This window comes from Bombina bombina, chromosome 1 (genome assembly GCF_027579735.1).
Source record: "Bombina bombina isolate aBomBom1 chromosome 1, aBomBom1.pri, whole genome shotgun sequence".
Taxonomy (NCBI): domain Eukaryota; kingdom Metazoa; phylum Chordata; class Amphibia; order Anura; family Bombinatoridae; genus Bombina; species Bombina bombina.
Window position 1 is genome coordinate 1,411,243,157 of NC_069499.1, and position 24,749 is coordinate 1,411,267,905.

The following is a 24,749-nucleotide window of genomic DNA, read 5'->3' on the forward strand; positions in this document are numbered from 1 at the left end:
TCCCCGGGCGTGAACACATTGTTATCTATATGGCCCTCATGAACTAGCAGTCTCCTACTGTGAAAAGCAAATACAAAAGCATTTGATAAAGAGGCTGCCTTTGAAACAGGCAGAAATTTAGAGGTTTAAATGTTATAAAGTATAGTAATCTAACAATGTTGGATGTGCAAAGCTGGGGAATGGGTAATAAAGGAGTTATCTATCTTTTTAAACAATAACAATGTTTGTGTAGACTGTCCCTTTAAATACTACACTGTCATTTTCCCTTGCACAACAAAATTGGATTGAACTTCAGGGATCAAAAGTAAATAACCTGGGTGCCCAATGATGGGTAACTAAAAAGGATAGATGCAACACAATGACCTCTAATCCCTTGATAGCTGAAACTTTGTTGGTTTAGGATAACTTGATTCTAAATAGCCTTCCTTTCCTACGGTCACATCTCTTTCTAAAACCTCTCTTGAGTAACAAAAACTATTGATACCCTCAACATTAATATTAAAAAGGCATATTTATAGAAGGGAAACCCACCCATGTCCCAATCTATTAAGTCCTCAACAGTGAATCTCTTAAAACATTCACCAAACTTAAAAGACAGATTTTCACACCCTTTTACATACGGGTTTCAAATTTGCATTTACGCAACTTTATCTTTACTCACCTTAAAAAAAAGAATTCAGTAAGATCACACACCCCATTTGAAGTTTTATGTTCTCAATGTAGTCATTAATCAGCAAGCGCTACCCAGACGCTGAACCAAAAATGGGCCGACTCCTATGCTTACATTCCTGCTTTTTCAAATAAAGATAGCAAGAGAATGAAAAAAGTTATAATAGGAGTAAACTAGAAAGTTGCTTAAATTTGCATGATATATCTGAATAATGAAAAAAATTTACAACCCCAAAAAAATTAATAATAATGATAGGGTCTTGTTGTTACCCTAGGGGTATTACATTATTTGTGATATGTAATAATATAGATCCAAAAGCCAATTGCACTAAAATATTGATTTTTAAATTGAGGTAAATAATTACCAGGACCATCTAGCTTACCAATACTTGTATCACTGACTTCAAAATAGAGTATAATTCTATGAATACATTATAAAAGATATATTAATGAGTAAATACAGAAAATAAATAAAAATAATACAAATAAAACAGGTCAGTAAAATAAATTGAATTACATTTATTACATTGTAAAGAAGGCTTATAATGGCATAACTTTTCATCTATAACTTAGTCACATATTTAAAGGCATAAAAGGCAGATGTGAACCTTGTGTGAAAGCACAATTGAGACACATTTTCTGCTTTTGAAGGGTCTCTAGGGTTTTTATCCAGAGGAGCTGATATTTTATTCACGTTTTCTCAACTGCACTAACCCGTCCTAAAATATTAATATTTCACATTCCACTGTTCTTCACATAGAATAACATGTTCTATTTATAAATATATATATATATGATTTTTAGGCAAAATAAATATCTATTCCTATATATAAATATGATTATATGTAGTTATAGATATATATAAATATATATAGGATATATATAGGAATATCTAATTATAAATACTCTCCTAGGTGAATAACATTGGAATGTGAAATATTTACACATAATTATGCAAACACAGTTAAATTTTTTTCAGCTACTTGACTGCAAAGGGCTCCAATACACTAATATATATGTCTATATGTGTATGCATATGTATTTATATGTTTATATGTGAATATATGTCTGTAAATACATATATACACCTATAAATACATATGTACACACACACACATATATATATATATATGCAAATTTAGACATATATACGTATGTATATCTATGTTAAAGCCCTTTGCAGACCTTTCTTTTCTAACACCTGAGTCCTCATATCTTTGAGCCCTTATAACTTTTTAACGCAATTTAAAAAAAAAAATTTTTTTATTAGACTGTGTTATTATGAGTGTAACTGTACTTTAAGGGGCCAATTTATCATGTTAGGACGGACATGATCCGCTGTAGCATACGCTGTCGGTATTTATCATTGCACAAACATTCCTTGTGAAATGCTTTTGCAATACCGCCCCCTGCCGATTCGCTGCCAATCGACTGCTAGCAGGAAGTGTTAATCAACCCGTATCCGATCGGGCTGATTGCTGTCCGCCGCCTCAGAGGATGGCGAACAAGTTAAGGAGCAGCTTAACTCTTGTTTCCACTGCATAAAGCTGAATACGGGCCTTAATAAATCAGTCCCTAAATGTCATTTTGATGTTTATTTGTACAATTTTTTTGTCGAGTGTAACAATTAACCAGAGCTCTGAAGTTGTGCAATCCCGGGGGCGTTAAATTAAATTGCGCTCAAGTGAACACGTTGATTTTCATCTCGTAATATGCACGCTACTTCCAACACGTGCAAATAGCTGCAATAAATCCCTTATTGTTCGTGTGAAACAGTTAATCGTAATCTAACCCAAAGTGAGAGATATGGGAATTTTGTTAATTGGACATTAAATAAACATAACATGTGTTAATAAAAAAGTGACAACATTTCAGTATACATTGTTTTGTGTTGCCTGCTGTAAAATACCTGAAAAGTGTGCTTGCTCCTCTCCCTCCTGAAAGGCTGGTGTGTCTCCATCATATACCATAAGTATAGTGACATTACCTGAGCCCTGCAAAATTCTACACTATGATTGGTTAGCTCAGAGCACAAACTCATTTACATATGTCCCTCATTAACCACTGCAAGACCATGAACATGGATTCCACCAGAACTTTCAAAAAGGTGTATATCTGAACTGCTTTTGATTTGTAAAAACCTGTAAACTGTTGACACAAAATAACTGTGTTAATCATTTTACAATACTGAAAATGCTGAATGTCCCTTTAACAATATTAAGTTGTATGTTTAAATCCCATTCAGCGCAATACATTTCTCTACACTGTCAGAAAAAATGTGCAAAAATGGTACCTTTGATGGTACAACAACTTGTCACTGGGGCAGTACCCTCAAAGGTACACCCGTTGTACCCTTTAACATGGGTACATATTGGTACCCTTTCAGATTTTACCTTTCAAAGGCAAATATGTACCTTTGGTGACTAGATTGGACATTAGTGCTATGGTACCATAATGTACCCTTAAACAATGGTGAAAATTTGGCCTTTTAAGGGTACTGTCCCAGTGACAAGCCCTTTGTACCTCATGAGGGCACATTTGTCCTCAACACAGCATATTAAAATGCTGTTCCATCAAATTTATTATATAATATTCAAATATGAATTCATTTAATGTGTACTTTTTCAGACCGTATTACAACAGCCACACTGCAGTTTTCTAAGTTTGGTTACAGTTGCCAAACAGCTGGTCCTAAGGCTGCTACAGGAATTCCTCAAAGTCCGAGGATAAACAACCAGTTCCAAAAGGAGCTACTCACCATGGTTTATTTCACTCTGTACTAGACTCTAACAATACCCCATTATACTTAGGGTGATATGCCACATAAAACAAAAATATATAGAAAACATAAAGAAAACAAAATAATAATAAAAATATAACTCTAACAAAAGGAAGGGTGATTCAAAAAAACAAAACAGGTTCTTAAATAGCTCTTGTTTATTTTATAGAGTTTAAAATGAAAAATTGTCTCTGCAATTTTAGTTAATTCATTTGCTTTATCTTTAAGAGTTATCATCTTGATACTCTAAATATAAACATTACAATGTTAAAGGGACAGTCTACACCAGAATTGTTATTGTTTTAAAAGATAGATAATCACTTTTTTTACCCATTCCCTAGTTTTGCATAACCAACACAGTTATATTTATATATTTTTTACCTCTGTGATTATCTTGTATCTAAACTTCTGCAGACTGCCCCTTTATTTCAGTTCTTTGACAGACTTGCAGTTTAGCCAATCAGTGATGGCTCCCAGGTAACTTCACGTGCACGAGCACAGTGTTATCTATATGAAAAACATGAACTAACACCCTCTAGTGGTGAAAAAGCTGTTAAAATGCATTCTTAAGACGCGGACTTCAAGGTCTAAGAAATTAGCATATGAACCTCCTAGGTTAAGCTTTCAACTAAGAATACCAAGAGAACAAAGAAAAATTGGTGATAAAAGTAAATTGGAAAATTGTTTAAAATTACATGCCCTATCTGAATCATGAAAGTTTTTTTTGGACTAGACTGTCCCTTTAAGTGCTTGTGTGCTATTTAAAACCAGCAACACAGTATCATTGAGGAAATGGGTTATTAAGTATTTTTTATTGCTTTTCCCACCTCTTGCATATTACCAACAACAATTGAACATTAAACGGACACTAAACCCAAAATTTTTCTTTCATGATTCAGGTAGAGAATCATGAATGCAATTTTAAACAATATTCCAATTTACTTCTATAACATAATGTGCTTTATGCTTTAGGTATCCTTTGTTGAAGAAATAGTGCATAGTGAAATGTGCAGCCACCAATCAGCAGCTGCTGAGCCTATTTAGATATGCTTTTCAACAATGGATATCAAGAGAAAGAAGCAAATTAGATAATATAAGTAAATTAGAAAGTTGTTTAAAATTGCTTGCTGCATCTGAATGAGGAAAGAAAAAAAATTAGTTTCATACTCCTTACATTATTTTGCTGTACAACATGTATGTTGAATTCATTTTTGGTGACTGCCAGTTATGTGTTCAATTAATAATTGAGGTGCACAAATTATATGGACTTGCAGATGATTGTACCTTTTTGGGGGGAATGGCACAGATATGGACCCTTTGACAGTTGGAAACATATTTGTACCTTATTTACCGCTAAATGGTACATATTTAGTTCCTCAAAGTGTAATTATGATCTATTGAGGGTACAACCACAGCAGTTGTACCCTAAGTCTACACAAACGTACCCCAACCGTTCCATTTTGTTCTGACAGTGTAGCCATAAAAATACTTTTCCGGAACACGATCCCAATGCCTCTAAGTAACATTTTCTGGCTTGTAAATAATAATATTAACACAAGGGATGACAGTGTTCTGGTATTATAGCTAAACTAACAAACGTTCAGGTAAAATAACTCCTAGTTTACTTTTCTCCTGCTTAGCAACACTGAAAATAGTAAAGAATGTAATTAAAACTAAGGTATTTTTATTTTTGTACTGCCAAACTGACCCCCTTGGCATTCCTATTTTTAGCTAATATAAGTGGTTATAAGTAACAAAAACATAATGGTCTAGATTACAATAGAGTGCAAAAAATGTTAGCGCCGTGGTGTGTTAACGTCGCTTGCGGGCAATGCCCTTTCCCTTTTTGCTTTAATAGTCAAAAGTTATATTTTATTGCTCGAACAATAGTCTAATGCACAATAACATCTGCATGTATAATAGTGCGTGTGCATTAATTCTCTCACATACTACATTTTTGATCCATTCCCAGTCATGCCCTTGTAATATAGCATATCCATTTAATTCTGCTACAAAACCTTCCTTTCATTTTGTTTCCTTAGTATTAGATCTAAACATATCTTATATTCTTTATTTCATTAAAGTACTTTGGGGCATATGTATCGAGCTCCGAATGGAGCTTGATGCCCCGTGTTTCTGGCGAGCCTGCAGTCTCGCCAGAAACAGCAGTTATGAAGCAGTGGTCACAAAGACCGCTGCTCCATAACCCTGTCTGCCTGCTCTGAGCAGGCGGACAGACATTGCCACAATACAACCCGATCGAGTACGATCGGGTTGACTGACACCCCCTTGCTGGCGGCCTATTGGCTGCGAGTCTGCAGGGGGCGGCGTTGCACCAGCAGCTCTTGTGAGCTGCTGGTGCAATGCTGAATACGGCGAGCGTATTGCTCGCCGTATTCAGCGAGGTCTGACGGACCTGATCCGCACTGTCGGATCAGGTCCGCCAGACCTTCATACATATGCCCCTTTGTGTTTTATTATGTAAACTAACATGTGATAATAATTTATTTCAGGTCTCCAAAAGAGCAAATATATTAACACAGCATGTTTGATTGAGCATGAGGGCAACACTTAAAGGGATACTAAACCAAATTTTTTTCTTTCATGGTTCAGATAGAGCATGCAATTTTAAGCAACTTTCTAATTTACTCCTCATCAATTTTTCTTCGCTCTCTTGCTATCATTACTTAAAAAGCAGGAATGTAAAGCTTAGTAGCCGGCCCATTTTAGGGTCAGCACCCTGGATAGCGCTTGCTAATTGGTGGCTACATTTGGCTAACCAATAAGCAAGTGTAACCTAAGTTCTGAACCAAAAATGGGTCAGCTCCTAAGCTTCATATTACTGCTTTTTTAATAAAGATAGCAAGAGATAATTTATAATAGGAGTAAATTAGAAAGTTGCGTAAAATTGAATGCTTTATCTGAATCATTAAAAAAAAAAAAATTGGGTTTAGTATCCCTTTAACTTACCACGTAATATGCTTCGCTTAATATTTTTAACCATCCACCTATCATACCAGACTGTGATTTATTATTTGCATTAGATTGTGCAGAAGATAACACACACTGTGCTATTGATTGCATTCCAATTAGGCCAATATGTATTTCCACTGTGATCCATAAAATAAAAAAAAATAAGCAGGATATATTTTCAGAAGGTACCTGCCATCTGAATTCAATTAAAGTATTAAAGATTTTTACTCGTCTTGAAGACATTTTCTCCATTTCAATGCTTCACAGAAAAAGGTCCAAGTCTGTTCAGACACTCTTGCTTGTGGTCGATAACATTCAATTTTTAGAGAACCCATTTTTAATGCAAAAAAAGTTTTTAATGTTTAAAACATGCTTTTGATGCATACATTACAAGTATAATCCTCTTTTAACAACAGTTTAATAAATAACGAATAAAACAAAAGAACAGAAAGCCATAAACATATTCTGAAAATAAAAAAAAAATCATAAAAATTATTAAGTAGGCTCAGAGTCTGAATTGTTACAATGACATTTTAAGTGGACAGGTTAAGGTGGCAGTTGATTGATTTATTATCCAAGGTTATGTTTCTATGAGATTTTAACTGTTTGACTTCTAAAATACATTTTGTTTATTCTAGCATAAAGAAGACAACTTACTACCTTTATGATTAAAAAAGTGTTGTCTGTGACAGTAATTTGAGTTCAGTCATCAACAAAAGATTAAAATAGTCTTTCTAAATTCCCAAGTGAAAATAAGTACCATACAAGAAACTCACTTAAAACTGACATGTTTTAGTTTTTTCAATATTTGATATATTCATTCCTGAAAAATATTTTGAACCATTTATTTTGTTGGGTTGGATTGAACTATAGAAATATATAAATTTATAAAAACATTAAGAATGTTTTACAAAAAATATACCACTCTCTCTTATGAACTATTAAATCTTGAAACTGATTTCCCTGGCTTGTTCTTGATCTTTTTGCTTCTGAGTGACTAAGGTATTAAAATATGTTTGCCAGAAAAATAGTATTTTTTATTTATACTTAGACATAAGTCCCTTCAGTTACTTATCACTAGATGACCATGAACCTTCGTTTTGAACTTTCATGTCTGTAATGCTTTCATGTGTAGTATCTTCTTGGATTATACTTTCACCTTGCAAAGAAGACATTATGCTGGCAACCATTTGAGATTGACCATCAAAATTACTTTTCAGGGTAGAGATTTTGAATCATCTTGGCAGATTTGTTTTCACGAAAGTCCTCATCATTTTCATGAGTATCAATTTTCTTGATATCTGAGGCTAGAAGTTGAACTTCAATCTATTCTGGCACCTTCTTCAGATACAGAGGTTGCAAGCAATGACTAGAAAAGTCCCTCACTTTTCGACTGTGACACACCAAATTTAAGAATAGGATGCTCTTCAGTCTCTGTGTAAGAATCTGCAATCTCACCTTCAAGGTTCTCAAAAGTGTTCTCATTTGAATGTAATAATCCACTTTGTTCACCATTTATATGAGTACTTAATATGTTGTCTGATAAATTAAGCTCATCATTTACAGTTTTATTTTCATGAAATCCATTTACTTTTTCTGCACTTATATCATTTTCTATTCTATTTTCTTTGATAGGATGCTCAGATTGTTCAGCTGCTTCTTTTTCATGTGTGTCTTTTCTATTAAGTAATTCACATTGAGTGTTTCTAATGTGATCTCCCTTCTTATCTGAATCAGATAATGGATTTTCACTTGAATCTGTTTGTTTTGTTACACTAGAAGCAGAGGGGGATTCTACATTGAATAATTTTTCCTCATCCTGTATCTCTTTATAACTTTCTAACTTTGTAATTTCAGACTCTTCTAGACCCCTATTAACATTGTTGTCCTCAATTATGCTGTTTCTATCATTTTCAGAAGCATCGCTAATTTGTGCTGTATTTGGAGAGTCTTCAGCTAAAGACAACGAGTATTCATTGTCTGTATCCACAACCTTTGATTGCTTCAGCTCGGCCTGTGTTTCTCCTGTTGTTACATTTTTATCAAAAAGTAATTTTTGTGTTTCTGGATCAAAATGTTCTATATTGTTTAAGCCATTATCTACAGATTCATCTTTGTTTCCATGGATCACATTACTTTTTTCAATGATCTCTACAACTTCATTTATATCTACATCAGCTTTAGTAGTTGAATTACTGGATTCTTCCACTTCTTGCTCGGATGCAAGGTTTTCCGTGACCTGACCATCAAAGGTGTCTTCTTTTGACTCATTTGAATAAGAGTCATCAGAAAAGCTTGACTCCTGGTTTAAAATGGTAGTTGCATTGTCTTCAGTTAGGCTTTCTACAAAGCTATCTTTATTCTGAAATACGTTGGTGTCCTTATCATTAAGAGGAGTATCCAATGGTAATTCTGCCTGTTCTACAGTCAAATCTCCAAATTCATCTTCAAGGTTAGGCAAAGGTGTTGTGTCAGGCAATGTTTGCTCTAACTGATAATCTTTGCTTATTTCAAAGTCTGCAGTCTTTTGAGATGAAAATGAGATATCTTCTTGTGAGTTAGCAGATTCTTCAGATTCTGAGATTTCATTTTCTGTTTTGCTACTTTCAGGGTTTACTGAAGAATCTTCAAATTCACTCTGCTCTTCAACCAAATTCACTTCAGCTGAAAATTCTAAGATATTAGTCTTATGTTCATAGTCTAAATGGTGTACATTGATCTCAGTAAGATCCTCAGCTGACAATTCAATAATCCTAATTTTGCTGCTATGTTCTTCTTTAAATTCTACAACTTCTTGATCGTTGTCTGCATGATTTTGAACAGTGAATTCTGTTGCCAGGGGTAAATTATTTTCTGACTCAGCATATTTTTCTTCATAATCGGCTATTTCATTATTTTTTTCACTTTCAGGGCTGGAATTAGTATTTTTTAATTCACTCGCTAATTCTATGTTACTAACCAGTTCTGCCTCATTTTCTGAAAATGATGAACTGGAATCAATAAATTCTTTTAAAATGTTTTCATTTAAAGTGTCTGCTAATTCATTGCTATGTTCTTCCTTAAGTTCTGCTGCATTGTCTTCTCTCCACTCCTTATAAACTAGATCTTCAGTAGTGGGTTCTAATGCCAAGTGTAAGTCATTTTCTGATTTAACATATTGTTTTTCATCTGATTTAGTAATGATTTCTGATTTTTCAACATCTATCACATTTTTCTCACTTACAGTACTGGAATTAGTATTTTGCTCTTCAATTTCCAGATCTTTTTTACTAACCAGTTCTAACTCATTATCTGCTGATTCACTGATAGTTTTTTCCTTATGTTCTGCCTCATTGTTTCCTTCCCACTCCTGAACAGCTTTTTCTTTTGTTGGCTCTGATGCCAGAAGTGAATCATTTTCTGTCTTTACATATTGTTCTTCAAATTCAGTAACTATTTCTGATTTTTCCAAATCTGTCTCATGATTATTCTCACTTCCAGTGCCAGAATTAGCATTTCTTTCTTTGCTTGCCAATTCGATATTATTAACCAGTTCTACCTCATTTTCGGAAAAATATGAACTTTGTTCATCACTTTCTTTTAAAATGTTTTCATCTATAGTGTCTGATGGTTGGATGTGTTCTTCCTTTCTAAGTTCTCCCACATGGTCTTCTTCCCACTCCGTCAGAGGTTGATCTTCAGAGGTGGGCTCTGATGCCAGGAGGAAATCATTTTCTGTCTTTACATATTTTTCTTCAAATTCAGTACCTATTTCTGATTTTTCCAAATCTGTCTCATGATTATTCTCACTTTCAGTGCCAGAATTAGCATTTCTTACTTTGCTTGCCAATTCTATATTATTAACCAGTTCTACCTCATTTTCTGCAAAATATGAACTTTGTTCATCACTTTCTTTTAAAATGTTTTCATCTATAGTGTCTGATGGTTGGATGTGTTCTTCCTTTCTAAGTTCTCCCACATTGTCTTCTTCCCCCTCCTTTAGAGGTTGATCTTCATTGGTGGGCTCTGATGCCAGGAGGAAATTATTTTCTGTCTTTACATACTGTTCTTCAAATTCAGTAACTATTTCTGATTTTTCCAAATCTGTCTCAATAGTCTCACTTTCAGTGATAAAATTAGCATTTCTTTTTTCACTTGCCAATTCTATATTATTAACCAGTTCTACCTCATTTTCCAAAAAATATGAACTTTGTTCATCACCTTCTTTTAAAATGTTTTCATCGATGGTGTCTGATGGTTTGATGAGTTCTTCCTTTCTAAGTTCTCCCACATTGTCTTCTTCCCACTCCTTTAGAGGTTGATCTTCATTGGTGGGCTCTGATGCCAGGAGGAAATCATTTTCTGTCTTTACATATTGTTCTTCAAATTCAGTAACTATTTCTGATTTTTCCAAATCTGTCTCAATAGTCTCACTTTCAGTGATAAAATTAGCATTTCTTTCTTTGCTTGCCAATTCTATATTATTAACAACTTCTACCTCATTTTCTGAAAAATATGAACTTTGATCATCACCTTCTTTTAAAATGTTTTCATCTATAGTATCTGATGGTTTGTTGTGTTCTTCCTTTCTAAGTTCTCCCTCATTGTTTTCTTCCCACTCCTTTAGAGGTTGTTTTTCAGAGGTGGGCTCTGAAGTCAGGGGTAAATTATTTTCTAAATTATTAACCAGTTCTACCTCGTTTTTTGAAAAATATGAACTTTGATCATCACCTTCTTTTAAAATGTTTTCATCTATAGTATCTGATGGTTTGATGTGTTCTTCCTCTCTAAGTTCTCCCACATTGTCTGCTTCCCCCTCCTTCAGCGGTTGATCTTCAGAGGTAGTCTCTGATGCCAAGAGTAAATCATTTTCTGTCTTTACATATTCTTCTTCAAATTCAGTAACTATTTCTGATTTTTCCAAATCTGTCTCAATAATTTTCTCACTGTCACTGCTGGAATCAATATTTTGTTCTTTGTTTGCCAATTCTATATTACTAACCTGTTCCAACGCATTTTCTGAGACATATGAAATGGGATCACTTTTTTCATTCATAGTGTCTGCTGATTCACTGCTAAGTTCTTCTTTAATGTCTGCCACACTGTCTTCTACCCACGCCTTATCAGCATGATCTTCATTGGTAGGTTCTAATTCTAGGGGTAAATCATTTTCTGTCATGGCATATGGTTCTTCAATAATTATTTCTGATTTTTCCAAATCCATCTTAATAATTTTCTCACTTTCAATTATAAAGTTAGTATTTTCTTCTTTGCTTGCCTGTTCTATTTTATTAACCAGTTCTACTTCATTCTCTGAAAAATATGAACTTTGATCATCACCTTCTTTTAAAATGTTTTCATCTATAGTATCTGATGGTTTGATGTGTTCTTCCTCTCTAAGTTCTCCCACATTGTCTGCTTCCCCCTCCTTCAGCGGTTGATCTTCAGAGGTAGTCTCTGATGCCAGGAGTAAATCATTTTCTGTCTTTACATATTCTTCTTCAAATTCAGTAACTATTTCTGATTTTTCCAAATCTGTCTCAATAATTTTCTCACTGTCACTGCTGGAATCAATATTTTGTTCTTTGTTTGCCAATTCTATATTACTAACCTGTTCCAACGCATTCTCTGAGACATATGAAATGGGATCACTTTTTTCATTCATAGTGTCTGCTGATTCACTGCTAAGTTCTTCTTTAATGTCTGCCGCACTGTCTTCTACCCACGCCTTATCAGCATGATCTTCATTGGTGGGTTCTAATTCTAGGGGTAAATCATTTTCTGTCATGGCATATGGTTCTTCAATAATTATTTCTGATTTGTCCAAATCCATCTTAATAATTTTCTCACTTTCAATTATAAAGTTAGTATTTTCTTCTTTGCTTGCCTGTTCTATTTTATTAACCAGTTCTACTTCATTCTCTGAAAAATATGAACTTTGATCATCACCTTCTTTTAAAATGTTTTCATCTATAGTATCTGATGGTTTGTTGTGTTCTTCCTTTCTAAGTTCTCCCTCATTGTTTTCTTCCCACTCCTTCAGAGGTTGATTTTCTGAGGTGGGCTCTGAAGTCAGGGGAAAATTATTTTCTGTCTTTACATATTGTTCTTTAAATTCAGTAACTAATTCTGATTTTTCCACATCTGTCTCAATATTATTCTCTCTTTCAGTGCTAGAATTAGCATTTCTTTCTTCGCTTTCCAATTCTAAATTATTAACCAGTTCTACCTCGTTTTTTGAAAAATATGAACTTTGATCATCACCTTCTTTTAAAATGTTTTCATCTATAGTATCTGATGGTTTGATGTGTTCTTCCTCTCTAAGTTCTCCCACATTGTCTGCTTCCCCCTCCTTCAGCGGTTGATCTTCAGAGGTAGTCTCTGATGCCAGGAGTAAATCATTTTCTGTCTTTACATATTCTTCTTCAAATTCAGTAACTATTTCTGATTTTTCCAAATCTGTCTCAATAATTTTCTCACTGTCACTGCTGGAATCAATATTTTGTTCTTTGTTTGCCAATTCTATATTACTAACCTGTTCCAACTCATTTTCTGAGACATATGAAATGGGATCACTTTTTTCATTCATAGTGTCTGCTGATTCACTGCTAAGTTCTTCTTTAATGTCTGCCGCACTGTCTTCTACCCACCCCTTATCAGCATGATCTTCATTGGTAGGTTCTAATTCTAGGGGTAAATCATTTTCTGTCATGGCATATGGTTCTTCAATAATTATTTCTGATTTTTCCAAATCCATCTTAATAATTTTCTCACTTTCAATTATAAAGTTAGTATTTTCTTCTTTGCTTGCCTGTTCTATTTTATTAACCAGTTCTACTTCATTCTCTGAAAAATATGAACTTTGATCATCACATTCTTTTAAAATGTTTTCATCTATAGTATCTGATGGTTTGTTGTGTTCTTCCTTTCTAAGTTCTCCCTCATTGTTTTCTTCCCACTCCTTCAGAGGTTGATTTTCAGAGGTGGGCTCTGAAGTCAGGAGTAAATTATTTTCTGTCTTTACATATTGTTCTTTAAATTCAGTAACTAATTCTGATTTTTCCACATCTGTCTCAATATTATTCTCTCTTTCAGTGCTAGAATTAGCATTTCTTTCTTCGCTTGCCAATTCTAAATTATTAACCAGTTCTACCTCGTTTTTTGAAAAATATGAACTTTGATCATCACCTTCTTTTAAAATGTTTTCATCTATAGTATCTGATGGTTTGATGTGTTCTTCCTCTCTAAGTTCTCCCACATTGTCTGCTTCCCCCTCCTTCAGAGGTTGACCTTCAGAGGTAGTCTCTGATGCCAGGAGTGAATCATTTTCTGTCTTTACATATTCTTCTTCAAATTCAGTAACTATTTCTGATTTTTCCAAATCTGTCTCAATAATTTTCTCAATGTCACTGCTGGAATCAATATTTTGTTCTTTGTTTGCCAATTCTATATTACTAACCTGTTCCAATTCATTTTCTGAGACATATGAAATGGGATCACTTTTTTCATTCATAGTGTCTGCTGATTCACTGCTAAGTTCTTCTTTAATGTCTGCCGCACTGTCTTCTACCCACCCCTTATCAGCATGATCTTCATTGGTAGGTTCTAATTCTAGGGGTAAATCATTTTCTGTCATGGCATATGGTTCTTCAATAATTATTTCTGATTTGTCCAAATCCATCTTAATAATTTTCTCACTTTCAATTATAAAGTTAGTATTTTCTTCTTTGCTTGCCTGTTCTATTTTATTAACCAGTTCTACTTCATTCTCTGAAAAATATGAACTTTGATCATCACCTTCTTTTAAAATGTTTTCATCTATAGTATCTGATGGTTCGTTGTGTTCTTCCTTTCTAAGTTCTCCCTCATTGTTTTCTTCCCACTCCTTCAGAGGTTGATTTTCAGAGGTGGGCTCTGAAGTCAGGGGTAAATTATTTTCTGTCTTTACATATTGTTCTTCAAATTCAGTAACTAATTCTGATTTTTCCACATCTGTCTCAATATTATTCTCTCTTTCAGTGCTAGAATTAGCATTTCTTTCTTCGCTTGCCAATTCTAAATTATTAACCAGTTCTACCTCGTTTTTTGAAAAATATGAACTTTGATCATCACCTTCTTTTAAAATGTTTTCATCTATAGTATCTGCTGGTTTGATGTGTTCTTCCTCTCTAAGTTCTCCCACATTGTCTGCTTCCCCCTCCTTCAGAGGTTGACCTTCAGAGGTAGTCTCTGATGCCAGGAGTGAATCATTTTCTGTCTTTACATATTCTTCTTCAAATTCAGTAACTATTTCTGATTTTTCCAAATCTGTCTCAATAATTTTCTCACTGTCACTGCTGGAATCAATATTTTGTTCTTTGTTTGCCAATTCTATATTACTAACCTGTTCCAATTCATTTTCTGAGACATATGAAATGGGATCACTTTTTTCATTCATAGTGTCTGCTGATTCACTGCTAAGTTCTTCTTTAATGTCTGCCGCACTGTCTTCTACCCACCCCTTATCAGCATGATCTTCATTGGTAGGTTCTAATTCTAGGGGTAAATCATTTTCTGTCATGGCATATGGTTCTTCAATAATTATTTCTGATTTTTCCAAATCCATCTTAATAATTTTCTCACTTTCAATTATAAAGTTAGTATTTTCTTCTTTGCTTGCCTGTTCTATTTTATTAACCAGTTCTACTTCATTCTCTGAAAAATATGAACTTTGATCATCACCTTCTTTTAAAATGTTTTCATCTATAGTATCTGATGGTTCGTTGTGTTCTTCCTTTCTAAGTTCTCCCTCATTGTTTTCTTCCCACTCCTTCAGAGGTTGATTTTCAGAGGTGGGCTCTGAAGTCAGGGGTAAATTATTTTCTGTCTTTACATATTGTTCTTCAAATTCAGTAACTAATTCTGATTTTTCCACATCTGTCTCAATATTATTCTCTCTTTCAGTGCTAGAATTAGCATTTCTTTCTTCGCTTGCCAATTCTAAATTATTAACCAGTTCTACCTCATTTTTTGAAAAATATGAACTTTGATCATCAACTTCTTTTAAAATGTTTTCATCTATAGTATCTGATGGTTTGATGTGTTCTTCCTCTCTAAGTTCTCCCACATTGCCAGGCTCACCCAACTTGCTTTCTTCATCATCTTTAGGAATATTGTCCTTTTCAAGAATGAAAGTTAGTTCACCTTCTGCTTCGCTATTTTTAATATCCAAGTGACATATATTATCATTTTCATGTTGTTGGTATACATATTCTGTATCACTGTGATACTCATCTTTTTCTGCATCATTTATGTCTTGAATATCTTGTTTATCATCAATTTGATGGACAACTGATTCTACATCACCAGTTGGTTGAGAAAACTCAAGGAAATTACTTATTTGTTGAAAGACTTGTTCATCATCCTTGAGTTCTCCATTATCAGCTGCAATTATATCTTGTTTTCCTTCATCATATGATAAAGGAGTTTCCTGTTCCATATTTGTTAACTTAGTACTATCCAGTTCATCCTCACTCAACTCAAAACTTTTATGCTGTTCCTGAATTTTCTTAATGCTTTCAACATGCTCTGTTTCACTGTGATGTTCAAATTCTTCTGCATTATTTATGTCTTGAATATCTTGTTTATCATCAATTTGAGGGATAACAGATTCTTTATCAACAATTGGTTGAGAAGACACTACAGAATGGCTTATTTGTTGAATGGCTTGTTCATCATATTTGAGTTCTTCATGTTCAGTTACAATTAGTCCTTGTTTTCCTTCATCGTATGATAAAGGAATTTCTTGTACTTTATTTGTTAATTTAGAATTATCCAGTTCATCCTCAATCAACTCAAAACTGTTATGTTCCTGATTTTGCTGAATCCTTTCAACATATTCTGTATCACTGTGTTGCTCATATTCCTCTAGATCATTTAAGTCTTGAATATCTTGTTTATCATCAATTTGACAAACGACAAATTCTACATCACCAATTGGTTGAAAAGACAAAACAGAATGGCTTATTTGTTGATAGATCTGTTCATTATCCTTAAGTTCTTCATTGTCAGCTTTAATTAGACTTTGTTTTCTTTCATCATACGATAAAGGCATTTCCTGCACTGTATTTGTTGTATTATCCATTTCATTCTCACTCAACTCAAAACTTTTATGTTGTTCCTGATTTTGCTGAATGCTTTCAGCATCAAGTTCGAAGCCCTGATCCTGGTTAGCATCACTTAAATGGCTAGCAACTTGTTCACCATGCAACAACTGTGTATTATACCCATTGTCCTGGAATACTTTATTTACTTCCTCAGTAGCACATATATTAAGTTCTTTTCTCCCTTCATCTTCAAAAAGTCTACTCTCTTCTTTTATTTGCATTGAACTGGCTTCAACAACCTCATCATGTTTCTGTTCTTTCTGGCATAGATACACGCCATCTTCTTCATCATCTGTCTTTTTGTTTGCTTCATATGTATCACTTATGTTGTCCACAAGGTGTTGACTATTAGATGACAGTTGACATTCAGAGTCACTTTCTTTGTCACTTTTTGGTTCAAATTCTGCACTTGCAGCAACCAGCAATTCATTTTCCAAAGAGTTCCCCAAGCTTTTCATTATGACTTCAGATATCTCATCATTGGCAGTAGAAAATGTTGCAATCTTCATGTGTTCATATGTGTTAGTCTGAAAACATCTGATTTCTTTCAAAACACTGATTTCTGCTACTTCAGAAGAACTTGCTAAATTAGCTACTGTATTCACAGGACTTAATTCAGCAATAGTGAGAACTTGTGCTCCTTCTTGAGAAACTTCTTTGTCTGTTATTTCAACATCTTTATAATCCAATTCTTCTTGTTTCTCAATATGCATCCTTTGGTAATTCACTTCTTCCCCTATGGTATCTTTTTCTATCACTTGTATGGTGACTTCAGATATAGGTATTTCTGAGGCAATATCTTGAATGACTGCTGATACCACACGATCTTTAATAATATCTTCATTTAAATGTTTTGAACTCAGAACATTTTCAGCATTTTCACAAGTTTCTTCTAAACTAATAATGTTACTTATCTCATCTTCCAGTGCTTTAATGTGAAGAAACTCTTTAGTGATTGTTTCTTCTTCATATTTTTCTTCAATATTCTCCTCATAACCCTTATGAATATCAGAAATGTCTTCATCCCTCAGGACAAAATCTGAAGGTTCATCAATATGTTTTTCTTTTACCTCCTTGGTGGATTCTGAATGATCATTTTCTATCTTAACAACGAGTTCATCCTCTATGTTTGGGGAACTATCCAATACCTCATATTTAACAACGAGTTCATCCTCTATGTTTGGGGAACTATCCAATACCTCATATTTATACAGTTCATTAGTATCTGCAGAGCTATTATTTTGATGCAAAACAGAGATGGAGGTATGTTGTTCTATTTTCTCAGTGGTTTCCAAATGAGTATTGTCCAGCTGAGCAATCAGTACATCCTCTATATTTGGAGAACTGGACTTACTCTTTCCATTATCTAGGACCTCTATTTTATTAAATTCTTTAGTGTCTGCAGATCTAGTGTTTTGATGCAAAACAGGGACAGAGGTAATTTCATTCCTTTCAGTCTTTTCACTAATTATTTTAGTTGAACCTTTGTAATATGAGTTGGTAATTGTTTTATTCTTGTTTAACACTTCTTCATTTTGAGGAAGCTTTTTTAAATTGCTCTCTATTGATGGCAAAACTTTAATATTTGATGCTTTGGTATATTTTAAGTCCTGAGACTGAAGCACAGAGCTAACTTTCTGAAACTCTTTGGTAACAGGACTTGTCTTATTCTTAAAAGTAGTACTTTTTACATTCAGTAATCGATTTGGAGTTGACCATAACAGTTCCTTTCTCTCCTCCTCCTGCTTTTTGCTAGAACTCAATCTGTATTCCTTAGACATTTGCTTTCTTGAACTTTCAGTCTGTCTTTTTCTTGCATTCTTCTGTTCCAGTGTTGAGTCTAACATAAAAATAAAAGATAAGGCAATTCAGTCAATTAACAGTTGATTTCAAAATATTTATTGCAAACCATATTAATAAAATAAGTTTAACAAAGAAGTACTTATCAGTGAAAATAATTGTATCTCTTGTGATAATTTATTAAAACTAGACTTCGGAACGATTCAGATTTTTTTGAATTTCGTTTTCGGATCAATTTAAATTCGGATTCATTCGGATTTGAATAAATTCGGATGTATTCAAAATTATTCGGTTCGGATTTGATTTGTAAATTCGGAAGTTTGTATGTGTTAGGTGGGATGTGCTGTATATTAGACTAGTATTATGTACTGTATATTAGGTGTAACCCATCTGAATCAACATAAGTACCAACATCACAGGTACCAGCTACACAATATGCACAGAGCTAGCAGAGGTATATAACCTAATATACAGTACATAATACTAGTGTAATACACAGCACATCCCACCTAAGTACCAACCTCACAGGTACCAATGTGCCCTTGACAGAGCTAGCAAAGTGATATGACCTAATATACTGTACAATACTAGTGTAATTGTGATAAGTCCATGGCCATTGGAATGTAACGAATAAATCCGAACTGATTCGGATTTATTCGTTACAAATGCATTGGGATTAGTTTAGTTTCATTGCTAGGGTAATTCAGAAATTCAAATCGATCTGAAGCTCCAAATTTGACAAATTTGTCCGAATTTCGATTCGGAACTAAACGAAATGCACATGTCTAATTAAAACAGATGTCACCACATTCTCAATTAATGCTGTAAATTTAAATATATGTATGCACCTCCTGGATTCTAAAAAAATCTGGTACTTTAGTCTGGTGAAAGATTTCACACAAATTAAAGGGACAGTCTACACCAGAATTATTATTGTTTAAAAAGATAGATAATAGCTTTGTTACCCATTCCCTAGTTTTGCATAACCATCACAGTAATATAAATACACTTTTTACCTCTGTGATAACCTTCTAGCTAAGCCTCTGCAAATTGCCCCCTTATTTCAGTTCTTTTGACAGACATCCATTTTAGCCAATTAGAGCTGGCTCACTGGAACTCCACGTGCGTGAGCACAGTGTTATCTATATGACACACATGAACTAACACCCTCTGGTGGTTAAAAATGGTCAAAATGCCCTGAGAGAAGAGGGGGCCTTCAAGGGCTTAGAAATTAGCATATGAACCTTCTAGGTTTAGCTTTCAACTAAGAATACCAAGAGAACAAAGCAAAATTGGTGATAAAAGTAAATTGGAAAATTGTTTAAAATTCTCTATCTGAATCATGAAAGTTTATTTTGGACTAGACTGTCCCTTTAACTATATATTCAAATATTTCTGTATATACATAAGAAATGACAGACAATTATTTAAAATTTTATCCTCAATGACTAATAAGTTTGAATGCAGTATTTTCATTTACTCAGTTAATATGATTTCATTTGCATGCATGCAATAAATAATATCATACTTTTTTATAATAAGCCTGTTTAAAATGCTATACAGAACACATCATTAGTATTGTAAATGATCACATAAATAATTTAATTTAATTGAAGTGTGAAAACCTGGCAAAGAAACAGAAAATGCCCCATGAAAACAGGTAAAAAATATAAATTCAATAATTCCATGAAACAAAATTTGAAGATGAAAAAAAATAGTTAAGTTGTTTCTTAACCTATCCTCCAAATAAAAGATGGCTGATTGAAATCATCCCGATCCGGGTGTTTGACAGCCCCCGCTAGCGGCCGAATGGCTGCCAGCAAGCAGGGGTCGGCATTGTACAAGCATTGCTGGTGCCATACTTCTGCATCATTTAATGCGGAAACGATGTCCAGCGGACATGATTTGCGGTAGTGAATCATGTCCGCCCGACCAGTAGTAATTGGAACTCATAGACCGTGATTTGTTTAAATTAAAATACTAAGAAGTCCATTAGGGTGCATTGGAATTTTAAATTATTTTTATGAGCATCTCCAAATAATCCACCAACAAATATTTTAACTTTCTAGCATGAATTATTTTACATGTACCTCTTTGCTTAAATTAAACAAAAATCTTAGAAGAGAAGCATGACCTTTTGGTAGTTTGACTCATTAGCTGGATTGCTAATTGTCTCTCTCTAGCTACTTATGAGAAACAAGGTAAGGCCAAAACAAAGTACTTGAAAGCTGATGAATGGAGGACAGGCAGAAAAAAATTAAAATAAAGACAAACTTAGATAGGGCACAACAAAGTCCAGGGCAATGTTTGCCTATTATATATCTGTAAGTAAATCGTTCAGATTGGTTATGCTATTCAAAAAAAACATATCTTACCATAGAAAGAGCTAGATATTTTGTAATCCTTCACTGGCGTATACATTCTTGTACTCTCAGCTTCTAGAAGGGATCTAAAGGAAAGAAAGAATTTGCAGATTCCATATTATAATCAGAGTCAATGTTAGCAAAAATATTTTTCTTTAACATAGAAAAAAAGGCTTTTATATTATTTTACATTAAATAGACTTAGTTTTATCATGCAGTGTTCTGGCAAAAATGAAGATCCCAAGCATGTTGAACCCATCATGAAACCATCAAATCTATGTGTGAAGTAAAATTTAATCTACTATGGATGAAAGTAGTACAAATTGGTTGACAATCTAAAGAAATGTTCTAAATGAATATATATATATATTTAATTCCTCTGACGAAAAAGGTTTGTGATACCTTTGAAACGCGTAATGACTTACTTTTGGAACTGCAAAGACTTTTATAACCTCATTTACTTTGTTATAACTATTTTTTAACGAACTTAATATATTAATCATTTTTGAAACTGCATGAGAACTTTGAATGTGAAACTGAACAGATAAAAAAACATCAACGAATATACATATATTCATCTTGTGCCTTGGTTACCTCATATTTCATTGAGGGTGTATAATGTGAGTGCATTGGAATATTGTGTTACTGTCTGTTTATCTTTCATACAGACAATATTACACTATTACTTTGTCCTTTCTTTCTTTCTTTCTTCCCAAACAAATACAAGGCGAGGCTAACTTACTCCAGAGGTCCGGAACAGAGGAAGAGAAGTTTCTTACATACTAGCCACGCAGCACTTACCTCATATTGATTGAGGTTACAAATAGTAAGTAGAAATCTCAAAGGGGAGTCTGTGATTTATGAAATAGAACGTACCAAGTCCAAATCCTTCATTCAGTGACCGAAGCACTATTTCTCAAAAAAAATATGTTTGTACATAATTTCTTTTGGGACATCTTATTTGAGAAAAGAGGATATCCACTTTCTCTGAGAACTTATCGGCACAGACAATATTTCCTTCATATGGGACTCAAAAATACTCAAGCATATTTGAAAATAATTTTTTAATTTTTAAATTTATAGGATTTGGTCTACGCATCTTATAGACTGTATTTATACAAAGATGTGTTAGACTAATTTATATATGGACTCTCACGCACACTTATTTTTTATTGCTTACTCCTCCTATCAGTTTTCAAACTAGTCTCCCATTTATCTCAGATAGTACTTGTACTATCTATACTTCAGAGCTTATCCTCTACAACCGTAGCAAGGTATTCTACTTTTTCTACTAGATTATATATATGTATGTCTAAATATGTGTGTGTATATATATATGTATATATATATATATATATATATATATGTGTGTGTGTGTATGTTTAGTACGTATGTGTATACCTGTGTATATTTGTGTGTATGTTTATCAGCACACATACCAATATATATACTCATAAATACACATGTATACACTTATATATATACATACACACACACATTTTTAGCCCTTTCTCATAATATATATATATATATATATATATATATATATATAATTGTATATCTATTCCTATAGATATATAGGTATAGATATCTATTTTACAGAATCAGATATATATATAAAAGTATATATTTAACAATAAAAAGTAAAAAAAAAAATCTATGTAAAATATGCGTAATACGCATCAGGTTAGCGCACATAAAGAATTGCTAACTTCAATGCGTGTTATTGAAATATTAAATGTATAATATATTAAAAAATATTAATAACAGTTATTAAAAAAATATTATACATACTGTTAAAAATTCTAAATAATCCATTGAAGATATCAATATTTTTTTACGTATAATAATTTTTAATAATTATTAATATTTTTTCATATTTAATATTTCAATAACACGCATTGAAGTTAACAATTCTTCATGTGCGCTAACCCGAGACCTAAATTGCAAACCACGATGCACGTTATGCATATTTTACATTCCAATGTTGTTCACATAAAAAATAATGTACTTTTTATTATTATATATATATATATATATATATATATATATATATATATATATTAGTGTTAATGTAATATATACAGTTATATATATATACCTATATATCTATAAGAATATAAATGCAGGTATAAGTATATATATATATATATGTATTTACAACAGAAATTACATTATCCTGTAAGTGAAGAACATTGGAATGTTAAATATTTACAGTCAAACACAAATACATATGTAAACACATATATATGCATACATACACATATTTAGACATGTCTATGTATGCATATATATGTTAAAGCCCTTTGCAGCTCTTTTTTTCATTTGCATTATACCATATATCTTTGAGTCCTTATAACTTTTTAAATATTTTTTATCACATAGTGTTTATATGAGTGTAACTGTACTTTTAAGTGTATTTATGTTGTGTTTAATGCAACTTTTCTTTCTGCCCCTACCCCAGCTAACCTGACAAGCGTAAATTGCGATTGCACTCAAGCAAACGTGTTTACTTTCAACTCGTTATATGCACGCTAGTTCTGTTGTGCGCTAAAACCACGATATCGCTTCCACGCAAAAGTTAGTGCGCCACTCGTAATCTAGCCCTAAGTGACTAGCTTAAAAAAGATAACATTTTTGTTTTAGACTTTTGCATTGTATAAGATTTTCTCTTTTTTTTTTTAGTTGTGAAGAGCAATTTGTATTATAATAATGATCTAAGCTCTATGAAAAATGCCAATGATGTTATTTGAAATGATCTTCTGGATACACAGATATGTGCTTGAGTAATTAAAATGGAATGTTTTCTTATCTATCTTTTAAACTGTGTTTTGTTTTCCCCAAATCTAATTAGTTGTCTTCAGCGGCAAATATGTACTGGGGGAGTATAATAATTTGTCTCTTTTTGACTCAGTAAGCACAAAGATAATTTGATGGCGATTACTTGTTCATTCAACTCACAAAAGCACAAACTATGTTTGCTGTGATTAACGAATGATTTAAAACTAGACAAAAAAATAAATACTTTGTAGATATTTAAGGTACAATAGACTCTTACAGAGACAAAATAGAATTAAACTTTACATGCAGTATTGTTAGCTATTTCAGTGATAATTTGCAATTTACAATATCCCTTTTTTAAACATAATTATCTAATTTACATAGTTGCAATGTACTAGCAATTCCTCGTGTTTTTTCATGACACTGAACACTTCTAAGTCCACACACACACACACGCAGGTTCTTGAGATGTCTACTTTTTTGTCCACAAAAGATTTATCAGCTGTGACATGACTCAGCCCAGTGACACAATGGCAGATCTCAAGTTCCCAATAGGAGCCATTGTCATGCTAATTTTTGCCCTGCTTTTGTGAGGAACCATCTGGAAAAAAAATAAGAGAACGAAGATTTGGAGCTCCTTTATTGAGTAAAATAGTGATCTCCACCAAATTCCCATGGATGAAATGTTTTAAAAAAAGGGAATGGGAAATAAAAGAGAACTTAGTTTTTACAAAAGCAATAGCATTTATACGTTCATGTGAATACAGTTGTTTTGTTGAATGAAACAAAAGAAGGCACATTTTCATTCTTTCAGTTTCATTTTCCAAATCACATATTAAGTTTTGTTTTGGTGGGATCCTGTTTTTCTCAACTAATCTTTAAGAAGACATTGTATGTGCCTCTTGCATGATTTCACGTATCACTGTTCCCTGCAGGGAAGTTTCTAGTTTTCTATTGTAATCTATACAAAGAAAGAGGGGTTCATTTGTGTCACAGTTAATACATTGCTGTCTGTTAGCAATGGATTTGAAGCAATTGCATAATATTTGTGAAGATAACAATTTTACTATATGTACATGTACAGCTCTTATTTGTCATTGAAGATAGAAAGGAAAAGAAGCACAATACCCTGAAAATATGTGAGCCGCAGGGCCACCTTCATGGGGTGACAGGGGTGACTCCTGTCAGGGGCCCAATGGGCCAGGGGGCCCCATGAGGCAAGAACAACTATTTCTTTTTTTAATTTTGTCAGCCACCAGA

General features: G+C 33.2%; 1 protein-coding gene across 1 annotated transcript in view; it reads right to left on the bottom strand.

The window, feature by feature from the left end:
* Positions 1–6,755: 6,755 nt before the first annotated feature.
* Positions 6,756–24,749, bottom strand: part of NES (nestin) — a 34,688-nt gene continuing 16,694 nt past the window's right edge. Inside the window, exons 3-4 of the mRNA XM_053705251.1 lie at positions 20,721–20,794; positions 6,756–18,385 (exon numbers count right to left, since the gene is read on the bottom strand). Of these exons, the coding sequence (XP_053561226.1) occupies positions 7,791–18,385; positions 20,721–20,794 (10,669 nt within the window). The 3' untranslated portion in view covers positions 6,756–7,790. The remainder of the gene's footprint in view (positions 18,386–20,720; positions 20,795–24,749) is intronic.